Source organism: Gouania willdenowi, unplaced genomic scaffold (assembly GCF_900634775.1).
Source record: "Gouania willdenowi unplaced genomic scaffold, fGouWil2.1 scaffold_14_arrow_ctg1, whole genome shotgun sequence".
Classification (NCBI taxonomy): Eukaryota; Metazoa; Chordata; class Actinopteri; order Blenniiformes; family Gobiesocidae; genus Gouania; species Gouania willdenowi.
The window spans coordinates 284,615-312,014 of NW_021144899.1; the positions used below are offsets into that span (position 1 = coordinate 284,615).

Here is a 27,400-nt window from a genome sequence, read left to right on the forward strand (position 1 = left end):
ACGCAACACAGCTCATCACCCTGAACACACCATCCCCACTGTCAAACATGGTGGTGGCAGTATCATGGTTTGGGCCTGCTTTTCTTCAGCAGGGACAGGGATGATGGTTAAAATTGATGGGAAGATGAATGGAGCCAAATACAGGACCATTCTGGAAGAAAACCTGATGGAGTCTGAAAAAGACCTGAGACTGGGACGGAGATTTGTCTTCCAACAAGACAATGATCCAAAACATAAAGCAAAATTTACAATGGAGTGGTTCACAAATAAACATCTCCAGGTGTTAGAATGGCCAAGTCAAAGTCCAGACCTGAATCCAATCGAGAATCTGTGGAAACAACTGAAAACTGCTGTTCACAAACGCTGTCCATCCAACGTCATTGAGCTAGAGCTGTTTTGCAAGAAGGAATGGGCAAATATTCCAGTCTCTCAATGTGTAAAACTGATAGAGACAAACCCCAAGCGACTTACAGCAGTTATCGCAGCAAAAGGTGGCGCTACAAAGTATTAACTTAAAGGGGCTGAATAATTTTGCACGCCCAATTTTTCAGTTTTATATTTGTTAAAAATGTTTGAAATATCCAATAAATTTCGTTTCACTTCATGATTGTGTCCCACTTGTTGATTCATCACAAAAAATTACAGTTTTATATCTTTATGTTTGAAGCCTGAAATGTGGCAAAAGGTCGAAAAGTTCAAGAGGGCCGAATACTTTCGCAAGGCACTGTATATATATATATATATATATATATTTTTTTTACAACACTTTGTCTCCATCCCAACCAACACATTTAAACTTGTGTTTGTGTGCGTGCCTGCATTACCCATTTAATGTAAAGGTTCTGTTTACACTGCAATGTTTTGCTTCTGTTTCCCAAACACGTTTGAACCCTACTAAAGCTGATCTCTCTTTAAGCTTGAACCCATTGCTGCCCGACACTATTCAAATCTGTGCGCAAATCTAACGCATGCAGCTGAGAGAGCTGCTCTCTACATATGTAACACATACAGCTACAGAATGAGTCATTTATGCATTTTTTAACATCATTTAATTAGGTACCAGAGGACAGCCATCCATTCACCTATTCTGCAAACATTTTTGCGTCTTTCTCGCACTAATCCAAGCACATCACTTGAGCGTTCATTCACCGTGCAGCGTCCAAGCAGAGCCCAACCAGAATCCGTGTTTATGACCCGGGTTCAGGCAAATACTGTATCTAAAGCTCTAAGTAGGAGTGCAGCACAGTGATTGTCATCAGAATCTGGTGAAGGCGTGAAATACGTCTCTGCTGATCCAAGTGATGGTGAAGTAAATCAACACTTTGTTGGAGATATTCAGTTGAATCTATATTTTAAAATGCGTTTTTGAATATTGGATTGTTTTATTTTTAATTATTATTGCCTTTTTGCAATAAACCAAAACAACTGTGAGGTACCAAAATTAGGGAGTGGGTTCTTGGGGGGCTCTACTAGTTGGGGGCCCAAGAAAAGTGCGACCCCTTGCCTAATGGTCACACATTGAAAAGTTATTCTGTGTACATTTTCTTTTCACTTAAAAGGTGAAATGATGACTTGACACTATACAGTGACTATTTGTATACTCCACAGATGTACGAAGCAGCAGAGAATGTCCTGTCAACAACTGTGCACAAGGCTTCTGCTCTCCACTGTGATTGACTCTCCTCCAACAATGGTTCTGGATTAAAGCTCAACAACCAATCTGTCAGCAAGGTAAGAAGTTGACTGCAGTTTGGAATGGACTGACCTCTTTATTTTGTACTTTCTGTGTCTGTGATAGTCACTAAAATACTCCTTTTTACATTGGTCACTTGCAGATTTTGACAATACTGTAAGCAGATTTAGGGTGGCTAGTCAGGGCCTTATACTATAAAGCAACATTTTCTATACTAATTTTCAAGCTTAAGCCTGTGTCCTGTAGTACAGAGCAGGTAAATCACCATGGCAACTTATACTGAATGAATAACTTGTCCTGGAGCAGGTTAAGTTTAGGCTAAATGATCTGCCAGTACAAAAGCGCCACCTCCTGACCAATCAGTTCTCTTTCAAAATGACACACCCATTCTTAGCTTGCTTCATTAAGCCTCAGGTCATCACCGCTCATTTGTGCTAAATTTTTGTCGACATTTTGTGAAATAATTTGTAGAAAATTGCATGATTTTTGATAAACTGAGTGCTATTTCAACAATTTAAGATTTAAAATGACTGCCGTCTTGTGAAAAAGCACTGGAAAACTGAATTTGTGTCTTCAGAGTGGCTGAGATATCTACAACTGAACTAGTTGGTATGTTTCTGTCATTTTTTACTTTTTCCTGTGAGCCACATTGGATGCTGTAAAGGGCCGGTTTTGACCCCTGGGCTTTGAGTTTGACACATATGCTCTAAATTGTCTGTTGGACATTTTTTGTCTGAATCACCTTTATTTTTGTCTAAATTGTCTGTAGGACACTTTTTAGTGTCAAACACTGAAGTCATTTCTTATTGTTCCAGCATCAAACAATATCAATTCCCTGATCATATGACCTGCATCTTATCATCTCCTGTATCTTATGGAGGTAGATTTGTGTCTTGATTATTCAATAAAGAAAAAAATTCTATAAAAAAAGGGTCATAAAATATTTGAGACCCAAATAATGGCATTTGAACCCCCCTATAATTGCATTATTGTTATAATATTATTATTATCAGAATAGTTTCTAACACTTTTGTTGTATATATCGCGGATATAAACAGCAAGTGTTTAGGTCTCAGCTAAATTAGGAAAATTAATGATGTTTTTGTTAAGTGACACTTATATATTGTGTGTACTCAGTTTGTTTTACTTTTTAATATTACTGCTGTTTGTTTAAGATGCAGTATATTGTGTTCGCCACTGTGAGGCACATTGTTCCTTTTCTTTAACTTCTTCTTTCCTCCTCTTTTACCTGGAGATGATGTGTGTTGTATAATAAATATGCTTTAACGGTTAAAGAGCATTTGTTGTCTCCGTCAGATCCTTCCTTAAGTTTAACGCTGGTGAGGCTGCAGACCTCAACATGTTATAGGCCCAGAAGCAACTCAGGGAAGAGTTTTTTGATCATTTATTGCCAATAGAAAGTCACGACAGGGAGCATGGTAACGGCTAACAGATAGCATCATGGATCCACGAGGGACGTGCAGGTTGCCTCGACTGATGTTCGACAGAGGAAACCAAGTATGAACTGTGGGAGACTAAAGTGCTTTAAGATTTTCATCTGTTAGGATTAAAGGATAAGGTCCTGATAGAAGCTAATGGTGAAGCTGAGACAGCAGCAGATGGTAAGAAGAACGCTGATGCATACGTTGAATTGATACAACTTTTGGATGACAAGAGCCTCTCATTAATTATGAGAGATGCACCCGACAATGTAGGAAAAACATTTAAGATACTGAAGGAGTACTATGCTGGGAAGGAAAAGCCCTGAATTATAAACCTGTATACCACTATGTTTACGTCACTTCAGTGAACTTAATCATTCAACCAGAGCACAAATCATGTTTGCAAAGGAGGACAACTGTAAATTTGCCGTGACAAAGGCCATCAAGCAAAAGCATGTCGGCAAAAGACATGGTGCAGTCACTGTAAGAGTGACACCCACAATGATGCCACTTGTAGATGTAAACCTAAACAAGATGGAGCAAGGAAAAACGTAGATGAGAGCAGCAGCAGCAAATTATGGATGGTAGGCGTCGGCGTTCAGCAGGAACCAGCACTCAGCATCAATCAATCAATCAATCAATCAATCTTTATTTGTATAGCGCCAAATCATAACCAATGGTATCTCAAGGCACTTTACAGTAGAGCAGTCTTAAGGACGGACTCTTCATTTTATGGATACACACATATGCATATATACGTATATACACATACATATGTATCCCACACCCAACATGAATTCATCATGGCGGCAAGGATAACCTTCTGTTAAGCAGCAGGAACCTTGTGTGGATCCCATTCCTATGATGAACAGCCATCCACGTTATGCTGTGTTGGGTGTGTGCAGAGAAAAGGGTGGAGACAGAGCCGCTGAGTCTCTGTAACTCCACACTGAGGATCCCACGGACCTGCAAGACAAAAGCCAGAAGGAGTACAGGAGCAAACACACAAGGGAAGAAGCAGACATAGAGGGAGTGTTTGAAAGAGGAATGGGACCCTCTCCGGTCCCTCTCTAACCTAAATGACCTCTCTCTTAACGCCCTCTCCAACCTCTCTCCAACCGAGCATGCCAGACCCCCCCCCCCCCCGGCAGTCTATGCCTATTGCATCTTAATTATGAGCTATGAGCTGGTTCCTAACTAAAAGCTTTATCAAAGAGGAATGTTTTGAGCCTAACCTTAAAGGTAGAGAGGGTGTCTGCCCCCCGAACCGTGGTTGGTAGATGGTTCCAGAAAAGTGGGGCCTGATAACTGAAAGCTCTTCCTCCTATACTACTTTTAGAGATGAATGGAACAACGAGTAGTCCAGCATTTTGAGAGCGTAGTGTTCTGGGGGGATTGTATGGCACTACAAGCTCCTTGAGATAGACTGGTGCCTGTCCATTTAGGGCTTTATAAGTGAGAAGAAGAATCTTGAATTCTATTCTATATTTTATGGGAAGCCAATGCAGAGAGGCTAATACAGGAGTAATGTGATCTCTTCTCCTAGTTTTAGTCAGTACACGTGCTGCAGCATTTTGAACCAGCTGAAGTGTCTTAAGCGACTTGCTCGGGCAGCCTGCTAAAAGAGAATTACAATAATCCAGTCTAGAGGTAACAAAAGCATGGACTAGTTTTTCGGCGTCGCCCTGAGACAGGATAGATCTGATTTTAGCAATGTTACGGAGATGAAAGAAGGCAGTTCTTGAAGTTTGTTTTATGTGAGAGTTGAAGGATAAATCCTGATCAAATAGAACCCCAAGGTTTCTAACAGTTGTGCTTTGTGCCAGAGTAATGCCATCTAGGGCAGTTAGGCTAGCATAGGTTTCTCTAAGGTGTCGCGGGCCCAGTACAATGACCTCAGTCTTGTCTGAGTTGAGAAGAAGAAAATTTTGGTCCATCCAGGCCCTAATGTCCTTTAGACAGGCCTCAAGTTTAGATAGCTGATTTGTCTCACCTGGCTTCATTGATACATACAGTTGGGTATCATCAGCATAGCAGTGGAAGTTAACAGAGTATTTTCTCATAACATTACCAAGGGGGATCATATAGATACAGAAGAGGATTGGACCTAGCACAGAGCCCTGAGGAACCCCGTAGCTTACTTTAGTGTACACAGAAGACTTATTATTCACGTGTACAAACTGGTACCTATCAGATAGGTAGGACTTAAACCAGTTTAGGGCAGTCCCTGTGATTCCAAGTAATTTCTCTAATCTCTCTAGTAGAATATAGTGATCTATAGTGTCAAAAGCTGCACTAAGATCTAATCAAGGAGAATGGATTGATGGTCGACACCGGAGCTACTTTCTACATCGTTACTGATGTAGCCATGTTCAAGAGCTTTGACAACACATTCAAGCCAGAGTCATATTGTGTGGAGCTGACCGACAGCACCCAGTGCGGTGGCGTTGTTCAGTGTGCATAGCAACGCCAAAAGATGCGTTATTCATACCAATAAACTCCCAAGACATGTTCTCAGTTAAGTCAGCCACTGCATCTGGAGCGACGGTCAACTTTAAACAAGGACAAGACAGGTTGACACCAAGGGCGGACTGGCGTACGGGGACACTGGGGATTTCCCCGGTGGGCTGGTGGGCCACTGGGTCAGGCCATGAGAAAGAGAAAAAGAAAGGGGGAATAAACATACCTGTCAAGTATCCTGTTTTGGCTGGGAAACTCCCATATTTTACCCCTCTTTCCTGCCATCATCCCGTATTAGTATTTTAACTTAAATATCCCGTATTTGAATGTAATAATAATTAAAACTAGAACTGCAAGCAATTAAGAAAGGGGGCCAAGCCTTCCAGCGCGACTTGGCCCCCAGGTTTCGCGGAGCCCGTGGAAGTTTGTCACAAAGGATGACGTGCTTGTGGCGAGCGTCAGGAAACAGGCCAACGTGCCATTTGCTGTGAACAGGTGGATGTGAAGTTTTGGGAGATGTTATTTAAAATGTGAAAGTTACAGGCCAAAATGCGTTTGCACCTATTACAGCGCCATCTAGTGCTGCACATTTTGGTTTGGGTGATCTGTGTGCTCTTATATATGTACTCTGTAAATTTCACAGCCCTCAACAATACTTCAGCTGAAATAAAGGTTTGTTGAATTAAATGTATAATGTAATAAGCCACACCCACTTTGACCAATCGCAATTAACTTTGAGATACGACCCCAGGAGCACCCCGAGGTCATACCCACCAAATTTGGTAAAAATCAGTCGTGTCATTTAAGATATATAAGTTTCACATATTTGCAGCGCCCCCTAGTGGTGTAAATGATTAAAATTTTGCTCATACCCTCACAGTCACATGCCAACCAAGGATCTCAGATTTGGTGTTGTTAGCATTTATTTTGACTGAGATATGCAACAGTTATGCATTTTTATAGCTCGCTAGAAAATTTTACTCAGTAATTATATATTTTGAGCCAATAAAATTCTTTGCTGAACTTTAGATCAGGTCCAAATGAAGACTCTACGTGCCAAGTTTCATGCTGATTGGACAAAACCGCAAGGAGGAATTTGAAAAAGTAGGTTTTTGATGTGGAGTGAGTTACAAAGCGCAAAGATTTAATTTTGGGGTAGAGTTGCCCCATTGTGGGAAAAAACTATTAAACGTCAGAGGAAAGCTCCGTGGTTTAGCTCTGAAACTCACACACTCAAACAAACAACCCGTAAATTAGAGAGAATGTGGCGCTCCAATAAAACAGAGGAGTCACGAATACTCTGGCAAGAAAGCCATAGTAAATACATGACAGCCTTACGACATAGTCGATCTACATACTATTCCTCACTAATTGAAGAAAATAAAAATAATCCGAGGTACCTTTTCAATACTGTAGCCAGGCTAACACAAAGTCAGAGCTCTATTGAGCCCATGATTCCTCTAGCCCTCAGCTGTGAGGACTTTATGACATTTTTTAACGATAAAATTCACAAGATTAGAGATAAAATTAGCCACTCCCTGCCTTCACCTGGGCCTGCTGTACCATTAAATGTAAATAGGCCTAACCTAAACTGTTTCACACATATAGGACTTCAGGAACTTAACTCTATTATTTCATCCTCCAAACCATCGACCTGCCTTTCAGATCCGATCCCAACTAAGCTGTTTAAAGAAGTTATTCCCCTGGTCTGCCCATCTTTGTTGGAGACAATAAATATATCCCTATCAATAGGCTACGTGCCACAGTCCTTTAAAGTAGCTGTAATCAAACCCCTTCTCAAAAAACCTACTCTTGATTCCAGCACTTTAGCAAACTACAGGCCTATATCTAATCTTCCTTTTATTTCAAAGATTCTTGAGAAAGTTGTGGCAGCTCAGCTCTGTGAATTTCTTCAAAACAACAGCCTGTTCGAGGACTTCCAGTCAGGTTTTAGAGCTCAACACAGCACAGAGACTGCTTTAGTTAAAGTAACTAATGATCTACTCTGGGCTTCAGATGAAGGACGACTCTCAGTGCTGGTTTTATTAGATCTTAGTGCAGCTTTTGACACTATAGATCACTATATTCTACTAGAGAGATTAGAGAAATTACTTGGAATCACAGGGACTGCCCTAAACTGGTTTAAGTCCTACCTATCTGATAGGTACCAGTTTGTACACGTGAATAATAAGTCTTCTGTGTACACTAAAGTAAGCTACGGGGTTCCTCAGGGCTCTGTGCTAGGTCCAATCCTCTTCTGTATCTATATGATCCCCCTTGGTAATGTTATGAGAAAATACTCTGTTAACTTCCACTGCTATGCTGATGATACCCAACTGTATGTATCAATGAAGCCAGGTGAGACAAATCAGCTATCTAAACTTGAGGCCTGTCTAAAGGACATTAGGGCCTGGATGGACCAAAATTTTCTTCTTCTTAACTCAGACAAGACTGAGGTCATTGTACTGGGCCACGACACCTTAGAGAAACCTATGCTAGCCTAACTGCCCTAGATGGCATTACTCTGGCACAAAGCACAACTGTTAGAAACCTTGGGGTTCTATTTGATCAGGATTTATCCTTCAACTCTCACATAAAACAAACTTCAAGAACTGCCTTCTTTCATCTCCGTAACATTGCTAAAATCAGATCTATCCTGTCTCAGGGCGACGCCGAAAAACTAGTCCATGCTTTTGTTACCTCTAGACTGGATTATTGTAATTCTCTTTTAGCAGGCTGCCCGAGCAAGTCGCTTAAGACACTTCAGCTGGTTCAAAATGCTGCAGCACGTGTACTGACTAAAACTAGGAGAAGAGATCACATTACTCCTGTATTAGCCTCTCTGCATTGGCTTCCCATAAAATATAGAATAGAATTCAAGATTCTTCTTCTCACTTATAAAGCCCTAAATGGACAGGCACCAGTCTATCTCAAGGAGCTTGTAGTGCCATACAATCCCCCCAGAACACTACGCTTTCAAAATGCTGGACTACTCGTTGTTCCATTCGTCTCTAAAAGTAGTATAGGAGGAAGAGCTTTCAGTTATCAGGCCCCACTTCTCTGGAACCATCTACCAACCACGGTTCGGGGGGCAGACACCCTCTCTACCTTTAAGGTTAGGCTCAAAACATTCCTCTTTGATAAAGCTTTTAGTTAGGAACCAGCTCATAGCTCATAATTAAGATGCAATAGGCATAGACTGCCGGGGGGGGGGGTCTGGCATGCTCGGTTGGAGAGAGGTTGGAGAGGGCGTTAAGAGAGAGGTCATTTAGGTTAGAGAGGGACCGGAGAGGGTCCCATTCCTCTTTCAAACACTCCCTCTATGTCTGCTTCTTCCCTTGTGTGTTTGCTCCTGTACTCCTTCTGGCTTTTGTCTTGCAGGTCCGTGGGATCCTCAGTGTGGAGTTACAGAGACTCAGCGGCTCTGTCTCCACCCTTTTCTCTGCACACACCCAACACAGCATAACGTGGATGGCTGTTCATCATAGGAATGGGATCCACACAAGGTTCCTGCTGCTTAACAGAAGGTTTTCCTTGCCGCCATGATGAATTCATGTTGGGTGTGGGATACATATGTATGTGTATATACGTATATATCAGTGGCGGCTGCTGGTCTTTCATGCAGGGGAAGCTCATTTTCTGCCTACTTCAGAAAATGTATCTGTTTATTTAAATGTGAATTCTAGTAGAATTCACATTTTGTTGTCAACAACTATTTGTAGATTATCACGCACGCACGCGCGTAGCTGCTGCGCGCTGGAGTGAGTGTTTGGTCAAAAGTCTCACAACACAAGCAGTAACAGTCTCCACAAACACCAAAAACAGACACTAGGTTTGTCAGAAGTTAATTCGCTATGAGAGGATCAGCAAAGTCTCCGTGTCAACACAGAGCAACGGACTGAAATATTTGAAAAACCCGCCTGTGTGCTTACAACGTCATACTCTCTGATTGGCTCATTTCGCTGTCAATCAAAATTGAATTAGCCTGAGACAGATCATCCAATCATCATCCATTATTCCAGCGTCCGGAACAGACAGATCCAGCCCACTGCTCCATAGACCTCCTGTGAATCCCGGCGTCCGATGGGCGGGACTAAGTGCGTCATAACCGAGCATTTATCCAATGAGCGTCTAGTTTGACTGCAGTGGATCAACCCCTAAATCCTCTCCCATTGAAGTCAATTGAAGCTGAACTTCACCACTGTTTATTAACACTGTGACGCTGCGGTAATGAATGAAGAACGTCACGCTGTCACTGTCAGTTTCCTGTTATAAGAAGCTGATTCTGAACTAAACATACATGTGTTCTGTCATATATTTAGTCAATGAAATGTACACACAACACTACATATTTGACCACTGATTTTAGGGGAAGCTGAGGTTCCCTTGTAGTCTTAAAGCATCCGCCACTGGTATATATGCATATGTGTGTATCCATAAAATGAAGAGTCCGTCCTTAAGACTGCTCTACTGTAAAGTGCCTTGAGATACCATTGGTTATGATTTGGCGCTATACAAATAAAGATTGATTGATTGATTGATTGATTGATTGATAGAGTTATGCTCCTTCTGTCATAATGTAGATGAAACTTTAGAACATTTAATTTTTATGTGTCCTGTCTCTCAATCTTTTTGGTCAAATATTAATAATTGGATTTCACTAAAAATAACTGATTTTCCAAACTTTGAAATACAACATATTGTTTACTACATGGAAAATTTAGCTTCTTCCATTTCAGATATTGTCAATATTATTTAACTACTGGGGAAAAACCATATTCATTGTGCAAAGTGGAGAAAACACAAGCCCTCATTTTCTGGATTTACCAACGAGTTCAAACTGTTTTTTTACAGCCCTGGAGAAACTTCAGAATAGTACATTTGTACAGAAGCTTTATTCTGACTTTGCAAAAAAACTGTTGTTTTGACTTGGGGAGCGTGTGTGTGTGTTCAAGATGTAGGTACGTATATGTTTGTATGTGGATGTGTTTATGTGCATTTGTTTACTGACTGCCCATATGCTGCTGAGTTTGGCCATGATCTCCTCTGTGTCTAAGCTCTGATTACTATTGTATTTTATCATTTTTAATTTTAAGCTTCTTGCCTTGTTCCCACTTTTACTGAAATGTTTGTTTTCATTCTGTTCTTGCTTCTGAAGCTGTAACAAGCTGAGATTTTATCCTCATCGAGTGTTTGTAATTTTGAAATTGTTCAATAATAATTAAAAAAAAAAAAAAAACATTCACACCATGATGGAGGAAAACACTTCCTGTTGTCTTTCCTCCTGACGGTCATGTGACCGAGCAGCCAATCATAGAGCGCCCTCTGCTGGTCACAGCAGCTCACTTCAGACTTCTTCTTCTTCTTCTTCTTCTTCTTCTTCTTCTTCTTCTTCTTTGGTTTATTATTGGTTAGCAAACAACTGTAGGTGCATTTCCGCCATCACTGGTAAGGAATGTGAACTAAGAAGCAGGAAGGACCTTTATTTTATAAATTAAATCATCAAATAATTAATATTAAAAATAAATTCATCAGTAAATAAATAAATACATACAAACTAGATTATATTTATTACTTTGATTGTTTGTAAGTACTGCAAATAATTGTCAAGAGAATCCCATTGTAATATGTCCCTAATCCATTATCCAGTGTTATTTTTTATATATTTATTTGTTGACTATATCCATATTGTCTCTATATATAAATAAGATATTTTAGTTGTCGCTGTCTTTGTTCCTTCAAATACACACATTTATTCAATTGACACAATATTTTCAGGTGCAAATGTGGCTGTTTTGTGAAAATATCACAGTCTTATTTTATTGTAAGTTGTGGAAATAACTCTAAATGTTTTTGAATTCCAGCATTTACCAACAAAACTCTTCTAAATTATATATATACCTTTCAAACTATTAATATCAGTTATAAATTAATGTGAAAACATTCCCTTCACCTCTATTAATGTGCTTAGACACAGAGCTCTGTGAACAGACATCCTCTTTAACAATGACCTTTTGTGTCTTGTCCTCCTTGTGCAAAATGTCAATGGTTTCACTTTTTGAATATAACTACTGAAATAAATCAACCTTTTCATGATATTCTAATTATATGACCAGCACCTGTAAATGGACCAAGACTAAGTTTTCCAAAGTGAAACTCTAATATAATTTTTCCTAAATGATTCTCTCTCTGTTTGTGAATAGTCCCAACATGCCAGAAAACAAAGCCACCTTCTCCATCACAGGAGGAGGAGTCACTGATGCCAAAGAGTGATGAAGAGGAGACAAAGCTTCCAGTAACATCTTATTGTTCTACACTCACCTTCTCCAGTTCACCTATTTAATATATTTGTGAACAAATGGATTTATTATATATTTATTGAGTTTCTTAATGAAGCATTGGCCAGATGTACTGAAGTGATGGAGTTCTACAACTGTGGGTTCATTGTTATACCATGCTGTGTTTTAAAATGTTAAAGTCAATTAAAACAATCATCAAAACCAATGTGTTGTTAGTTTTACAGTTTCCAAGAAAATTCTGACAATAAAACTCAATTAAAATATGTTTTTAATTGTTATAATGGGAATAACCATCATCTATGAATGGTTAATAATGGTAAATAAATAGTTAATTAACATTTAGTTAATTTCTGTTAACAAACAATGAAATGATAGTTAATAATGTGTTTTAATGATTTGTAATGCTATAATTGATGTTATATTAACAGTTTATTGATGCACACATAACATTTTATTTACTGTATAAAGTGTTAAGAAAACCTTGATTATGGTTTATAAAACATCTATAAACATTACAGAGACACATGGGTCAGATATTAGTTAATGGTTTATAAATGTTTTATGAAGTATCTATTATTATTATTATTATTTGGATGTTATTATAAAGTTGGAACTGAAGATTATAATCCCTTACTAATGCTTTATAAAACATGTTTTAGATCATTAATACTTTACTAATGGTTAATAGGTTTATAAACGTCTACAATCATTATCTGGATAGTTATTGTAAAGTTGGAACATATGTTTATAATACTTTGTAAATGGTTAATAAACACTGTGTAGAGCATCATAAACATTAGTTGAATGGTTATTATAAAGTTAAATTGATGATTATAAAACTTTAACAATTGCTTTATAAAGCATTTAAATATATGTTAATGAATATTATAAAGTTGCAACTAATTCTTGTAATATTAATAACTCATTAATTAATAACTAACTAACTAAACCTAACCCAGATCACCTGGTTATAATAGAGTTGAACTAATGACTAATTAGTTTATTGCAAGTCTTGCCTTCATTTATTCATCTTTAGCAACAATGCTAATGACTTCCACAGATACAAGATTATTTTAACCCAAAAACCTTTTTTTTTAATCTAAAAGCGCTACAGGAGCCCCGCTCATAATTATGCATTTTTTGAATTTCCACTAGTGGCAGTTGTTTACAGGTAGTCATGGTAACGCAGGTTATAATTTGAAAAATATCAGAATTAACCGCAGTGTGAGTTTTGCAGCAGGATCAACAACAGTGACAGCACTAAAGACTCACACATAGAACTAAAGGAGGTCTAATATCCTTAAAACCAGCCCGTAAACATTGATCAGCAGAGGTCAGCAGTGACCAAGGTTTGTGACCAAAGCTTTTTAGTAATATTACAAACTTTAATCATACATTCAGCGATATTCCTGAATCAAGTTAGGAAATACTGCTGGATTTGTAATATTGCAAATATAGTTATTTATTCAGATCATTTCCTGAATCTAGTAAACTTTTAAATGAAAATATGTGTTTTATAATATTGAAAATCTAGTTATAATCCAGTGTGACTTAACGTTTTTAGATTTGAACTGATATTTTTTATGTATTTATTTATTGTTGATTTTTCCACTCTTTCATTTTTCATGTCAGTTTGAACATCTTCAGTCTCAAACCAGGAAACCGGTCTTGACAAAGTCTAAAGCCAAAAGGTTTAAGGTGGACAGGTTGGAGATGTACCCGAAGGATGAGGTCCAAGGGTCCGGACCTGCCCCCCTTGATGACTGCCTGACCAGCCTCAACTGGCTCCAGAACTTTTCCATCCTCAGTGCAGACCCGGAGCGGCCCAGTGGCCCCGGGTGTCCCTCCTCCCAGGAGCAGCTCTTCCATGAAAGCTTTGACACCGACTCTCCGTCCAGCCCCGCCGCAGGACACACCGCAGCCACCGGGATGCCTCAGTACCTCGGCAGTGACTCGACCGTTGGTCCCCTGTTCTCCAAGTACCAGGGTTGGGGTCAATTATAATTGTAATTTCTTAATGGATGATTAATTACAATTATGGCGTAATTATAATTGTAATTGTAGTTTTAATGTTGTAATCATAAGTCATTTTTTATTGAGTTTAGATACTTGACTTTGTAATTGTAATTGCCATAAAAATCCTATAAAAATTGTCAATTATAATTTAACACATGGATCCATGTTAGAGTTCTAAGTTCAGTTCTACACATATGTAGTTAACAGTTATTAAAACATGTTTCATTTCAAGCTTTCTCACATTTTATCATTTGAACAAAAATGAAACTGAGTGTTATACTGATATAAAAAATGCTCAGACACACACACCAAAAAGATTAAAAAACCTATATTTTCATTGATTAGGAAGCCTAACAAGGTAACCAATAGATATGAAATAAATTACATGATATATATTTGTTTTTATTTTACAGCTGATTTAGGACCAGTTATCATAAGAGATGCTAACAGAAAGCTAACACAAGAGGAAGGTTAACTTCATTTAGGTTATTTATTACAGTGTCAGTGATTAATTGTATATGAACTTTAGTAATTGAATATGTAATTGTAATTGACTTTGAGGTTTAAAAAAAATTGTTATTGAAATGTAATTTGAAAAAATGCTGGTCATTTTAATCATAATTGAATTGTTAATTGACAATGGGTAATTGAAAATGTAATTATAACTGAAAAATGTAATTGACTCCAACCCAGGTACCCTCACATCCAGATGCAGCCCATCCCTCTGGTGGAGGTGGACTACAAGACCAACCCCAAAGCCAAACCACCTCATTCCCACTCCTCTCTCATCTACATGGCCATGCAGGCCAGTGAACAGCCCAAAGTCACTTTGTCCACCATCTATAAGTGGATCAAAGAGAACTTCTGCTACTACAGACACGCAGAGCCCACCTGGCAGGTAAGTGACACCCACTTTTATTATTTATGACTATCCATCTCCCTTCATTTATCATCACTTACTCATATTTGCTCAATGGTTTTGTAATAAATCTTGCTTTTATTGTGTCTTTGTTACAGAACTCTATTCGTCAAACCTTGTCCCTCAACAAGAGGTTCAAGAAGGTCCCTCGACAGAAAGACGAGCCCGGCAGAGGAGGATTCTGGCAAATCAACCCAGATCACTCAGACATGTGTGTCAAGAGACTTTCCAGACGCAAGAAACGTTTTCAGGGCTATCAGGACACTGCAAGCACTTCTTCTGTTAATGAAGATATGAGTCCTGAACAGAAGACCCTGTCGCCTACGGACAGTAGAGGGACCACAAGGTCTACAGAGACACTGCTTGATCTTGACATTCTTGCAGCAGCGTGTCTTGAAGTTTTCGGTGGAAATTGTAGCACCTTGGAGGATTTGGACCTCACCTCTGCTGTTAGGGTCCAGGAATGTGAGATGGAAAGGAAGCAGCAACCAACAGGAGAGCAGGAAAGGTGGTGGGGAGGAGGAGAAGAAACCATGAACCACCAGCTGTCCTATGGCTAAATGGACCTGTTATTCTCTGAGCAGTCAGAGGTAGGAGAGGTGCAGCCATTGGTGGAGGTCACAGTGGGGACAGAGACCGTACCCCAAACCCTGGATCAAGGCTTTGGTCTGAGTGAGGGCTTCTTCACATCTACCTATGACCATCCACCACCAACAACACTGACTGTCCTATAACAAACCACGTAAGAATCTTTGTAATATGTATATATTGTATTATATGTGGATATATGTTTTAAATTTGTATTTCTTTTTTGATTTTTTATTCATATTTTGTTCAGTATTTTCATTTGTCTTTTGCTATACATTTTTGTGAACTTTGTTTATATATTCGTTTTCATCATATATTTTGTTCCCTGGGACTGAAAATTCTTTTTTTTTACTTTTTCACTGAAAGTTAAGGATAATAATATCAAACCAACACAGCTCGCCCTGAAAAATGATACAATGAAGGACAGACTGAGGACACAGACTTTATTATCTTTTTTATTATCAATCTATAATGCAAGAAAGGTTTGTGTGTGTGTGTGTGTGTGTGTGTGTGTGTGTGTATTTATAACAAAAATAGTAAATCAAAACAAAAAACTAAACATTTATACAAAAAGTACACAAAACGTCAATTATAATTTAACGCATGGATAAATGTTAGAGTTCTATGTTCAGTTCTACACATATGTAGTTAACAGTTATTAAAACATGTTTCATTTCAAGCTTTCTCACATTTTATCATTTGAAACAAAAATGAAACTGAGTGTTATACTGATATCAAAAATGCTCAGACACACACACCAAAAATATTAAAAAACATATATTTTCATTGATTAGGAAGCCTAACAAGGTAACCAATAGATATGTAATAAATTACATGATATATATTTGTTTTTAGTGTATTTTTCAGCTGGTTTAGGACCAGTTATCATAAGAGATGCTAACAGAAAGCTAACACAAGAGGAAGTTTAGTGTCAGTGATTATTGGATATGAACTTTAGTAATTGAATATGTAATTGTAATTGACTTTGAGGTTTAAAAAAATTGTAATTGAAATGTACTTTGAAAAAATGTTGGTCATTGTAATCATAATTGAATTGTTAATTGACAATGGGTAATTGAAAATGTAATTATAACTGAAAAATGTAATTGACTCCATCCCAGGTACCCTCACATCCAGATGCAGCCCATCCCTCTGGTGGAGGTGGACTACAAGACCAACCCCAAAGCCAAACCACCTCATTCCCACTCCTCTCTCATCTACATGGCCATGCAGGCCAGTGAACAGCCCAAAGTCACTTTGTCCACCATCTATAAGTGGATCAAAGAGAACTTCTGCTACTACAGACACGCAGAGCCCACCTGGCAGGTAAGTGACACCCACTTTTATTATTTATGACTATCCATCTCCCTTCATTTATCATCACTTACTCATATTTGCTCAATGGTTTTGTAATAAATTTTGCTTTTATTGTGTCTTTGTTACAGAACTCTATTCGTCACACCTTGTCCCTCAACAAGAGGTTCAAGAAGGTCCCTCGACAGAAAGACGAACCCGGCAGAGGAGGATTCTGGATAATCAACCCAGAGGAAAGACTTTATTATCTTTCTCATTATCTATCTATAATGCAAGAAAGGTCTGTGTGTGTGCGTGTGTGTATTTATAACAAATATAGTAAATAAAAACAAAAAACTAAACATTTATACAAAAAGTACACAAAACGACAACAGAAATGCACAAAAATATACATAAAGGCTCCACTCAAAATAAACAAAACTTAATATTTGTACAAAAATACAAAAAATGACTCCAGAATCACATTACAATGGCAACAAAAAACAAAAATCCACAAAAAGACAACAGAAAGATACAAAATTACACTTATTGACTCCAATAAACATTACAGAAAAATACATCCAACCTTCAAACACGTACTCATTTCAGATCACTTCTTGGTATCTTTTGAATTAAAAATATCGGCTTAAATTCTGAGAGAATCCTGCAGTCTGTGCCTTTTCCTCGCCCTCTGCTCTCTTTTCTGTTTCAGGTGTCTTGATGATGGAGATAACGGTTCCTGATCTTTGGCTCACGGCACAACTAATCTGGGACACTTTGGGCTGATCAATGGTTCGCTGCTCAACTAGTCTGGAACACTTGGATGGACTCATCAATGTTTCGCTGCTCAACTAGTCTGGAACACTTGGATGGACTATCCTTTTATCCTATTCTGTTTGTCCCTCTGTTCACTAACCCCAACCAGTAGAAGCGGATGGCTGCCACCTCTGAACCTGGTTCCGCTGGAGATTTCTTCCTATAAAAAAGAGGGAGTTTTTTCTTCCCACTGTCGCTAAATGCTTGTTCATGTGGATCTTGTTGGGTTCTTTCTTCTTTTTATTATGGACTTTATATTTTGTATGAGGTACCAAGTGTAAAAATGTAGTATAAAAGTTTTAGTTAACACATTTTCATTATTTATCTCACTTTTCTCATATTTAGCACATTTTCCTACATTTAACACAACATTTAACCACATATATAGAGGTAAAAAAAAAGCATTAAATCTAAATATAAATGGCATATGTTATATCGGTGAAGAGGTGGATGGGACGGTTTTGTGTGTCTGCTTGTGCATTGGTTGAGGTTACAATGGGTGGGGTCAATTAGCATATGAACGAAACATTTAAGTTCCACATTTAGATTTAAATTTAGGTTTAACATTTAGATTTAGATTTAAACATTTAGATTTAACATTTAGATTTAGATTTAACATGAAGATTTAACATTTAGATTTAACATTCAGATTTAACATTTATATATAAAATTTAACATTTAGACTTAGATTTAACATTTAGATATAACATATAACATTTAGATTTAAAATTTAGATATAGATTTAACATTTAGATATAACATATACCATTTAGATTTAAAATTTAGATATAGATTAACATTTAGATATAACATATACCATTTAGATTTAAAATTTAGATATAGATTTAACATTTAGATATAACATATACCATTTAGATTTAAAATTTAGATATAGATTTAACATTTAGATATAACATATACCATTTAGATTTAAAATTTAGATATAGATTTAACATTTAGATATAACATATACCATTTAGATTTAAAATTTAGATATAGATTTAACATTTAGATATAACATATACCATTTAGATTTAGATTTATATATTTAGATTTTATGCTTTATTTTACCTCTATATACGTGGTTAAATGTTGTGTTAAATGTAGGAAAATGTGCTAAATATGAGAAAAGTGATATAAATAATGTAAATGTGTTAGCTAAAACTTTTATACTACATTTTTACACTTACCACCCAATTATTTTGCTCAGTGCTTTGAGATGACTTTCTTCTATTTTGTGCTATATAAATAAAGTTGCATTGAATTGAATTTGGTCATAATTGACAACTCTACTTAAGCTCCTCCCACTACTATACTGTAGTAGTTATATTTAAAGCTGATGTTTTTTTTAAATGTGGGATTAAATAACACTGAATGATAATCAATGAAAGGAAGACTTTACATGTGAATATATTGGTTTAAATACATAATAGTGATGTGGCAGTCCAAATTCTAACAACATATTTTATTTAAAAGCTAGTAATACTTAATCAGAGGTGAAAATAACTGATTACAAGTACTCACGTTATTGTAATTGAAATGCTTTTTATTGATACTTTTTTCAGTATATTTCTAAATCAGTGTTTTGACTTGTACTTACAGTACGTTTAAAAGAAAGTAATTTATTACTTTTCTGCCAACAGTTACTGAGTATTTTTTTTATTTTAAAATGATCAACAGACTTTGTAAAACTACAAAAAATGAAATGACCAGACAACAATCAAATGCATCACACCATAGTCGACCAATCAGATTAAAGGTAATGCACGGCACCAAAACAGCATTGAATGCTGGTTCTTTTCTTAGTTTCAGAGTTCATAAATGTAGTTATACTTAGAACTGGAGATTTTTTATTATTATTTTGAATTGAATTAATTTGTGTTATCTAATTTAAAAAAATAATTGTTCATTTTGGCATAACATTTATTTCATACAGATGCCTTTGTGTAAAAATAAATTAAGTTACAATTGCAAGATTTCATCTCTTCCTTTTTAAGTTTATGTTTACTGTATGCAAGGTAATCATGGCAAGATTTATTATGGATCAGGTCTGTGAAAGGATAGGGCACTGCATGAGTACCTCACATAATGGTCTAATTTGTGTTTTTTGCAAGGGTGGCAAAAATACTAGTCTTCAGTACTCAAGTAAAAGTATAGATACTTGAATAAAAATAACTCTGGTAAAAGTAAAAGTATTGAAGTTGCTCCCTTACTTGAGTAAAAGTAAAAAAGTACATGCTACTAAATGTACTTTTCTCTACTACATCTTTTCCTTCCCTTCACCTCTATTAATGTGCTTAGACACAGAGCTCTGTGAACAGCCATCCTCTTTAACAATGACCTTTTGTGTCTTGTCCTCCTTGTGCAAAGTGTCAATGGTTGTCTTTTAGAGAACTGTCAGGTCAGCAGTCTTCTCCATGATTGTGTAGCGTACAGAACTAGACTGGAGACCATTTAAAGGTCTTTGCAGGTGTTTTGAGTGAATTAGCTGATTAGAATGGAGCACCAGGTGTCTTCAATATTGAATCTCTCCACAATATTCTACATTTCTGAGATACTATATTTGAGGTTTTCATTAGTTGTCAGTTATTATCATCAACATTAAAAGAAATAAACACTATATGTCAGCCTGTGTAAAATGAATGTATACAAAATGCATCTTTTACTTTTTGAATATAACTACTGAAATAAATCAACTTTTTCATTATATTCTAATTGGGAATAACCATCATCTATAAATGGTAAATAATGGTAAATAGTTAATTAACAGTTAATTTCTGTTAACAAACAATGAAATGATAGTTAATAATGTTTTTTAATGATTTGTAATGCTATAATTGATGTTATATTAACAGTTTATTGATGCACCTATTATAACATTTTATTTACTTTATAAAGTGTAAAGAAAACCTTGATTATGGTTTATAAAACATCTATAAACATTTCAGAGACACATGGGTAAGATATTAGTTAATGGTTTATAAATGTTTTATGAAGTATCTATTATAATAATTATTATTATTATTATTATTAGGATGTTATTATGAAGTTGGAACTGAAGATTATAATCCCTTACTAATGCTTTATTAAACATGTTTTAGATAATTATTACTTTACTAATGGTAAAGTAAAAAAGTACATGCTACTAAATGTACTGTACTTTAATTAAAAAGTAAAACAAATGTTCCTTCAATTATAAGACAGTGTTTTTAAACCAGCAAATTCTATATTCTTTATTTTTTTTTAAGAACTTGTAGAATACTGGTTTTTGAAAACAAGTAAAATCTGTTACCCTTGAACACCTGGAGAATTTAGCACTCATAATGAACACAATTTGTAAATAAAATGTGTCAAGAAATAAAATGTTCAATAAAACCCAGAGCAGCTTTGAGTTTAACGTCCTTAAGAACTTGTGTTAAACTGGTACATGGACATAAATTAAATCTGTTACCTTATATGAACACCTGGAGAATTTAGCACTAATTATAGATTAAAATAAATGTGTAAATAAAATGTTTCAAGCTTCTCCTCCAGCTTCACAGTTGTTGGTTGTGGAAGATGACATCACGATGTAAAAAGAAGCAATTGTGACGTCATCTTTAATGGTCATAAAATTAAGGCCGTAGCTATGGATACGTTAAAACCACTCGGCCATCCTGGCACGGTGAAGACATAGGCATATTACACTTATGTAGTGTTGGAATGGATTATTATTCATGGTTTCTTTTTGTGTGTATTATTATAATTATATATCTTTATAATAAATAATCCTGTAATTATATATCTTTATAATCAATAATCCTGTAATTATATATCTTTATAATCAATAATTCTGTAATTATATATCTTTATAATCAATAATCCTGTAATTATATATCTTTATAATCAATAATCCTGTAATTATATATCTTTATAATCAATAATCCTGTAATTATATATCTTTATAATCAATAATTCTGTAATTATATATCTTTATAATCAATAATCCTGTAATTATATATCTTTATAATCAATAATCCTGTAATTATATATCTTTATAATCAATAATCCTGTTAATAAAATACATTCTCAGTCAATCCAACTTTTTTTAAAGCCCCACAGGACAAGGACAAACAATTTCAGAACATCTGATTTTGACTTAATCTAAATCTAACAATAACAACCATGTACGTAAGCGATGATACAAATCAGATATAAATTACTAGGAAATTCAGATTAACACTAAAATGTCAGTTTGATCCAAAATGCACAAAGTCTAAATCATTAACAAATACGAATAATTATATTTTAAAAATTAAACTTATTACACATTAAACATCTCATACATACCTAATAAATCAAATAAACAGACACAATAAACCACTAAATGCTAAATAATATTAATAATAATATTGCTTTAAATCACCAGTAAATGACATCTTTAACTAACTAAAATAACTGATTGTTTAATTTCTAAATGTAAAACATCTTATAATTAAAATTAATACTGTAAGATTTCAACTTTTGAAAACTGTGCATTGACATACATTTCTTCCTGCATGTACAGTGGGCCATAAAAGTATTTATTCAGCCACCAAATGTGCAAGTTGTCCCACTTAAAAAGATGAGAGAGGCCTGTAATTTTCATCATAAATATACCTCAACTATGAGAGACAAAATGAAAAAAAAAAAAAATCAAGAAAATCACATTGTAGGATTTTTAATAAATTTATTGGTAAATCCCTCTGTAAAATAAATATTTGGTCACCTACAAACAAGCCAGATTTGTGTCTCTCACAGACCTGTAACTTCTTCTTTAAGAGGCTCCTCTGTCCTCCACTCGTTACCTGTATTAATGGCACCTGTTTGAACTGGTTATCAGTATAAAAGACACCTGTCCACAACCTCAGACAGTCACACTCCAAACTCTACTATGGCCAACACCAAAGAGCTGTCAAAGGACACCAGAAACACAATAGTAGACCTGCACCAGGCTGGGAAGACTGAATCTGTAATAGGTAAACAGCTTGGTGTGAAGAAATCAACTGTAGGAGCAATTATTAGAAAATGGAAGACATACAAGACCACTGATAATCTCCCTCAATCTGGGGCTCCACACAAGATCTCACCCTGTGGGGTCAAAATGATCACAAGAACAGTGAGCAAAAATCCCAGAACCACACGGGGGGACCTAGTGAATAACCTGCAGAGAGCTGGGACCAAAGTAACAAAGGCTACCATCAGTAACACACTACGCCACCAGGGATTCAAATCCTGCAGTGCCAGACGTGTCCTCCTGCTTAAACCAGTACATGTCCAGACCTGTCTGAAGTTTGCTAGAGAGCATTTGGATGATCCAGAAGAGGATTGGGTGAATGTCATATGGTCAGATGAAACCAAAATACAACTTTTTGGTAAAAACTCAACTAGTCGTGTTTGGAGGAGAAAAAACACCATACCATGTGTAAAGCATGTGACAAAGGGCAGCCCTGGTGGAGTCCAACCCTCACTGGAAACCAGTTTGACTTACTGCCAGCAATGTGGACCTTTCTAATATTAAATACATTATTCATAATTTTATTTTTCTTCTCATTTGTCTTCTGTAGAAGTTATTCATTCGTTTATATTTTGGCTGCACAATTAAAGTTAAAGAATAAACAAAATATTTGAGAAATTTGCATCCAGCAGTCATCACTGCATTTATGAATATTAGTTCTAAAAACATTTTTATTATTAGGATTTGGTACAATTTCAGTAAACAATGTTACGATTTATTTAGTATTTACTTTTCTGATGTGCAGTAACTCAAAAAAAATTCTAAAAAGTTTTGTTTAAATCATATTAATTGCATATAGTTAGTAGGGGTGAGTATTGGCAATGATGTTACAATACGATACATGTCACGATACAATAATATTGTAATATATTGAGATACTCTACCCAGTTAATATCAAAATTAAACGTAAAGATGAAAAATCAAGTTGCTGTATATGTTCATCAGAAGATATTGATCATTCAGAGGACAAAATACAGTGTTACACACTGCCATCATAAAATAAAGTGCAACAAGTTTCTTTTCACTGAAACTACTGTGTAGAAGTCTCAAAGTAACCATGACAACATAATGACGGCATTGGAACAACTGTAAGTGAGAACATTAAGGATAAAACACCCTGAGTTACTGATAATGCAAAAAAATATAAAAAATAATGTATCCTATTGTATCAGTTTAAACACTGATCTGAACAGATTATATGAAAATAAAATGCCTGTGCATACATAAATATTGCAGGCATTACACACTGCCATCATTAAATCATGTGCATCAAGTAACCATTGAACACATTGAAAGCATTGTAATCACTGAAATATTGCAGAAACACACAAAAATATTGATTAAATATTGTCCCCCTACAAACCTAATAGTTAGTGAAAATCTGTTTTTTAAATTTATTTTTGTTGAATTAAAAGAAGGGAAATGTTTCAGGTTCAGAATAATCCATCTTTAAATTAAATATATTTGAGTGTAGTTTTAAGAAGGTGGTCACTGGGTCCTGAAGTCACACCATTTTAAAACTAGTGTTTTTACATTAACAACTAAGCAGAAGCAGAAGCAGATAACTGGTTTCCACTGAAGGACTTTATGTTCAAATGTATGTTCCACCAATAGTCAAACTGCAGCCCAACAATGTCAGACTGACACCAACTTAGCTTTAAACCATAGCAAACTACCCTTATTAATACATTACATGAAACATTGAAACACACGCTCACAGTTAAACACAAATGCATAATGTGTTAAGTCCAAAACGTCGTTTCCTTACAAACAAAGAACAAAACCAATGCAAACACATTCACACCATCATGGAGAGGATCCAAGATGGCGGAGTGAGAGGACACTTATTTGCAGGCTCACAAGAAATACATTGTGTATTCCTGGAATTGTGAACTTTGTGGTGCAATAACCCAAAGCCTACCAAAAAGGAACATTTTCAAAGCCTTTTGACTTTGTTAGTCATATATTGAGCGTACCGAAATGTCAGACCACGACTACAGTGTGTGTGTTCAACCTGTTGCTGTTCTATCCGTGTCGGACAGTGAGGTGGAAGACATTGAATCAAAAGCCCTAAACCCAAGAAGTTGAAGGCAAGTGGCGACAAAAAGGAAGAGGAAAATTTCAACGCTACTCTTCTCCACGCAATTCAGGTGCTGACTGGGAAAGTGGATGATCAGACTGAACTGATGAAAAGCTTTGACAGACGTATTGAAGTGAATGCGGTGGCTGCAAGTGAGAACAGAAAAGAAATTGTTCAGCTTCAGAAAAAAGTTGAAGAGCTTCATATGGAAAATGTCAAGCTTAATAATGCAAGTAAGGAACAGGCTCGGTACAAAAGGAGGTGGAATCTCCGGCTGACCGGTCTCCAGGAGAAGGAAGGTGAAGACACGAGAGAGGCTGTCATCATGATTCTCACCAGAATTGTTCCAATGGTTGTGGATCGTCTGAGAGACACTGTGGATGTTGTGCACCGCCTGGGGAAGAGAAACACCGCTACTTCACCGAGCACGCCGAGGCAAATTATCATCCAGTTCTGGTTGAAAATGGTGTGGGATGAAGTGTGGAAAAAGTCCAGAGAGGCACGAGTGTGCAGCGAGATGCACATTGGTTTCAGAGAGGATTTTTCAAAAGAGGAACGGGAGGCTCGCTCCAAACTGTGGCCCCTGGTTGTGGAGGCCAGGAAGAAAGGGAAACGAACATTCCTAAAGGAAGGGTATGCTCTGATTGACAACCAGCGTGTGGACCCTAAATGATTATCTTTGTGGGGCTTTCATTGCTCCAGTACAGGTACTCTGACTGTTTTGCACTGACGTTTTAAAGGTTTGATATGTTTAAGGTTGTTGCAAAAACGTTATTATTGATTTGTATTATGGATATATGTGTATCTCACCCCTGCACATCACGTTCCTTGCGCATTTATTCTATATTGTGAATGTTATCTTTTATGTCGTTAAACGCCAGGGGGTTCAGGAATACTGTGAAACGTAAGACAATTTTTCTTTTTGTAAAGAGCAGAAGTGCAATTTAATTTTCTTACAAGAGACTCATTCATCAGAGGATGATATTAAGTTTAGGAAGCAACAATGGGGGGACACTGCCCTCTTCAGTCACGGAACATCACACTCAGCAGGAGTTATGATCCTTCTCAATAACTTTTCTGGGAAGATTATTAACCATACGAGTGACAATGATGGGCATTGGATAATGTCAGCCGTGGAATTTAACGATGAAAATTACATTCTTTTATGTGTGTATGGCTATAACAAAAAAGCTCAGAACAAAAAAGTAAGTTGTTGGAGGAATGGAAACTGACTTACACCACTGACAAAGTCATCGTTGGGGGAGACTATAACCTGGCTCCTGACCTCTGGATGGACCGGCTTCCTCCAAAGGGACAATATCATAATTATGAGGAAATCATTGTTGATTTTATTTCCAAGGAAAACCTAATTGACATTTGGAGAATGAGAAACTCCAATACTTTGCAATATACTTGGGTTAATTCTGCTAACAACGGTCAACATTCAAGGATAGATTTTTGGTTAATTTCTACAAACCTAATTAATAATGTGCATAAATGTGAGATAACAGCTTCACCCCTGACAGATCACTGTGCAATTACAATATGTCTCCAGCCTGATGGGCTTCAATATATACCTAACCCTTTATGGAAATTTAATAGTAGCCTTCTTGAAAGTGAGGAATTTTGTAGCGAAACTAAAAATTTGGTAAAGAAAATTACTAAATTAGAAATGACACCTTAAAGTAAATGGGAGTGGTTTAAATTCCAAATTAGAGAAACAGCCATTAGCAGAAGTAAATACATTTCTAAAGCTAAGAAACAAAAACAACAGGACATTATAAATGATATCAATAAACTATGTCATAAACTGGAGTTATCTTTAGATGAACAAGTTATATTAAATAACTTGCATAACCAACTTGATCATCTATACTTGGATGAAGCCAAAGGAGCATTTGTTTGCTCTAGAGCTCGTTGGATTGAAGGTGAAAAAAATTCATCTCATTTCTTTAGTCTGGAAAAGCAAAGACAAATAAAAAAGAAAATTCATAAGCTACTTGTTAACAAGATAAGTATTGATAATCAACAACAGGTAAATGAGGAAATAAGAACATTTTATAGTGATCTGTATGGATCCAAATTTGCTGGGGATGATTGCAAATAGTTTTTTGAGGAAATTAGGGAGAAAAGAAAAACAATTGACGCAGACTTTATGCAGCATATGGAGGATGATCTTACAATTGAAGAGTTAGATATAGCAATGAAGCAAATGCCAAAAGGAAAGTCACCAGGTATTGATGGTTTAACTGTGGAATTTTATTCCTTTTTCTGGAACGATATCAGAGAAATGCTCTTTAAGGCCTTTCAAGAATGTATTTCAACTGGACACCTGTCTTCTACTATGAAACATGGAATAATCACCTTAATCCCAAAACCCAATAAGAATAAATTATCACTTGACAATTGGAGGCCGATTACTCTTTTATGTAATGACTATAAATTGTTAGCACGTGTACTCTAAGAGATTAGATATGGGTTTAAACAATATAGTTGATGAATGCCAATCAGCCTTTGTAAAAGGCAGAAATATTCATAACCATACAAGGCTGATTCTTGATATGTTAGATTATAGAGATTATATTGAAACAGACAGTCTGGTGTTATTTATAGACTTTTTCAAGACATTTGACACTGTTGAACATCCCTTTTTACTGAAAACACTTCACTTCTTGGGCTTTGGAGAACAGTTCTGTAACATTGTAGAGATGCTATATACTGACATCACTAGTTCAGTCTCTCTGAATCCTGGTGTGACT

General features: G+C 36.3%; 3 protein-coding genes across 3 annotated transcripts in view; all 3 read left to right on the plus strand.

Moving 5' to 3' along the window:
- LOC114458602 (rapamycin-insensitive companion of mTOR-like) overlaps nucleotides 1–2,993 on the plus strand; it is a 27,194-nt gene extending 24,201 nt beyond the window's left edge. Inside the window, 1 exon segment of the mRNA XM_028441010.1 lies at nucleotides 1,609–2,993. Coding sequence (XP_028296811.1) covers nucleotides 1,609–1,677 — 69 coding nt within the window. The 3' untranslated portion in view covers nucleotides 1,678–2,993.
- Nucleotides 1,708–15,428, plus strand: LOC114458617 (forkhead box protein J1-B-like). Its single transcript, XM_028441046.1, has 4 exons — nucleotides 1,708–1,731; nucleotides 13,527–13,873; nucleotides 14,604–14,808; nucleotides 14,928–15,428. The coding sequence occupies exons 2-4, from the start codon at nucleotides 13,608–13,610 to the stop codon at nucleotides 15,387–15,389; spliced, it is 933 nt and encodes a 310-aa protein (XP_028296847.1). The 5' UTR covers nucleotides 1,708–1,731; nucleotides 13,527–13,607; the 3' UTR covers nucleotides 15,390–15,428.
- The window catches only part of LOC114458623 (forkhead box protein J1-B-like), a 137,289-nt gene continuing 125,291 nt past the window's right edge, over nucleotides 15,403–27,400 (plus strand). Inside the window, exons 1-3 of the mRNA XM_028441052.1 lie at nucleotides 15,403–15,571; nucleotides 16,539–16,743; nucleotides 16,863–16,964. Of these exons, the coding sequence (XP_028296853.1) occupies nucleotides 16,555–16,743; nucleotides 16,863–16,964 (291 nt within the window). The 5' untranslated portion in view covers nucleotides 15,403–15,571; nucleotides 16,539–16,554. The remainder of the gene's footprint in view (nucleotides 15,572–16,538; nucleotides 16,744–16,862; nucleotides 16,965–27,400) is intronic.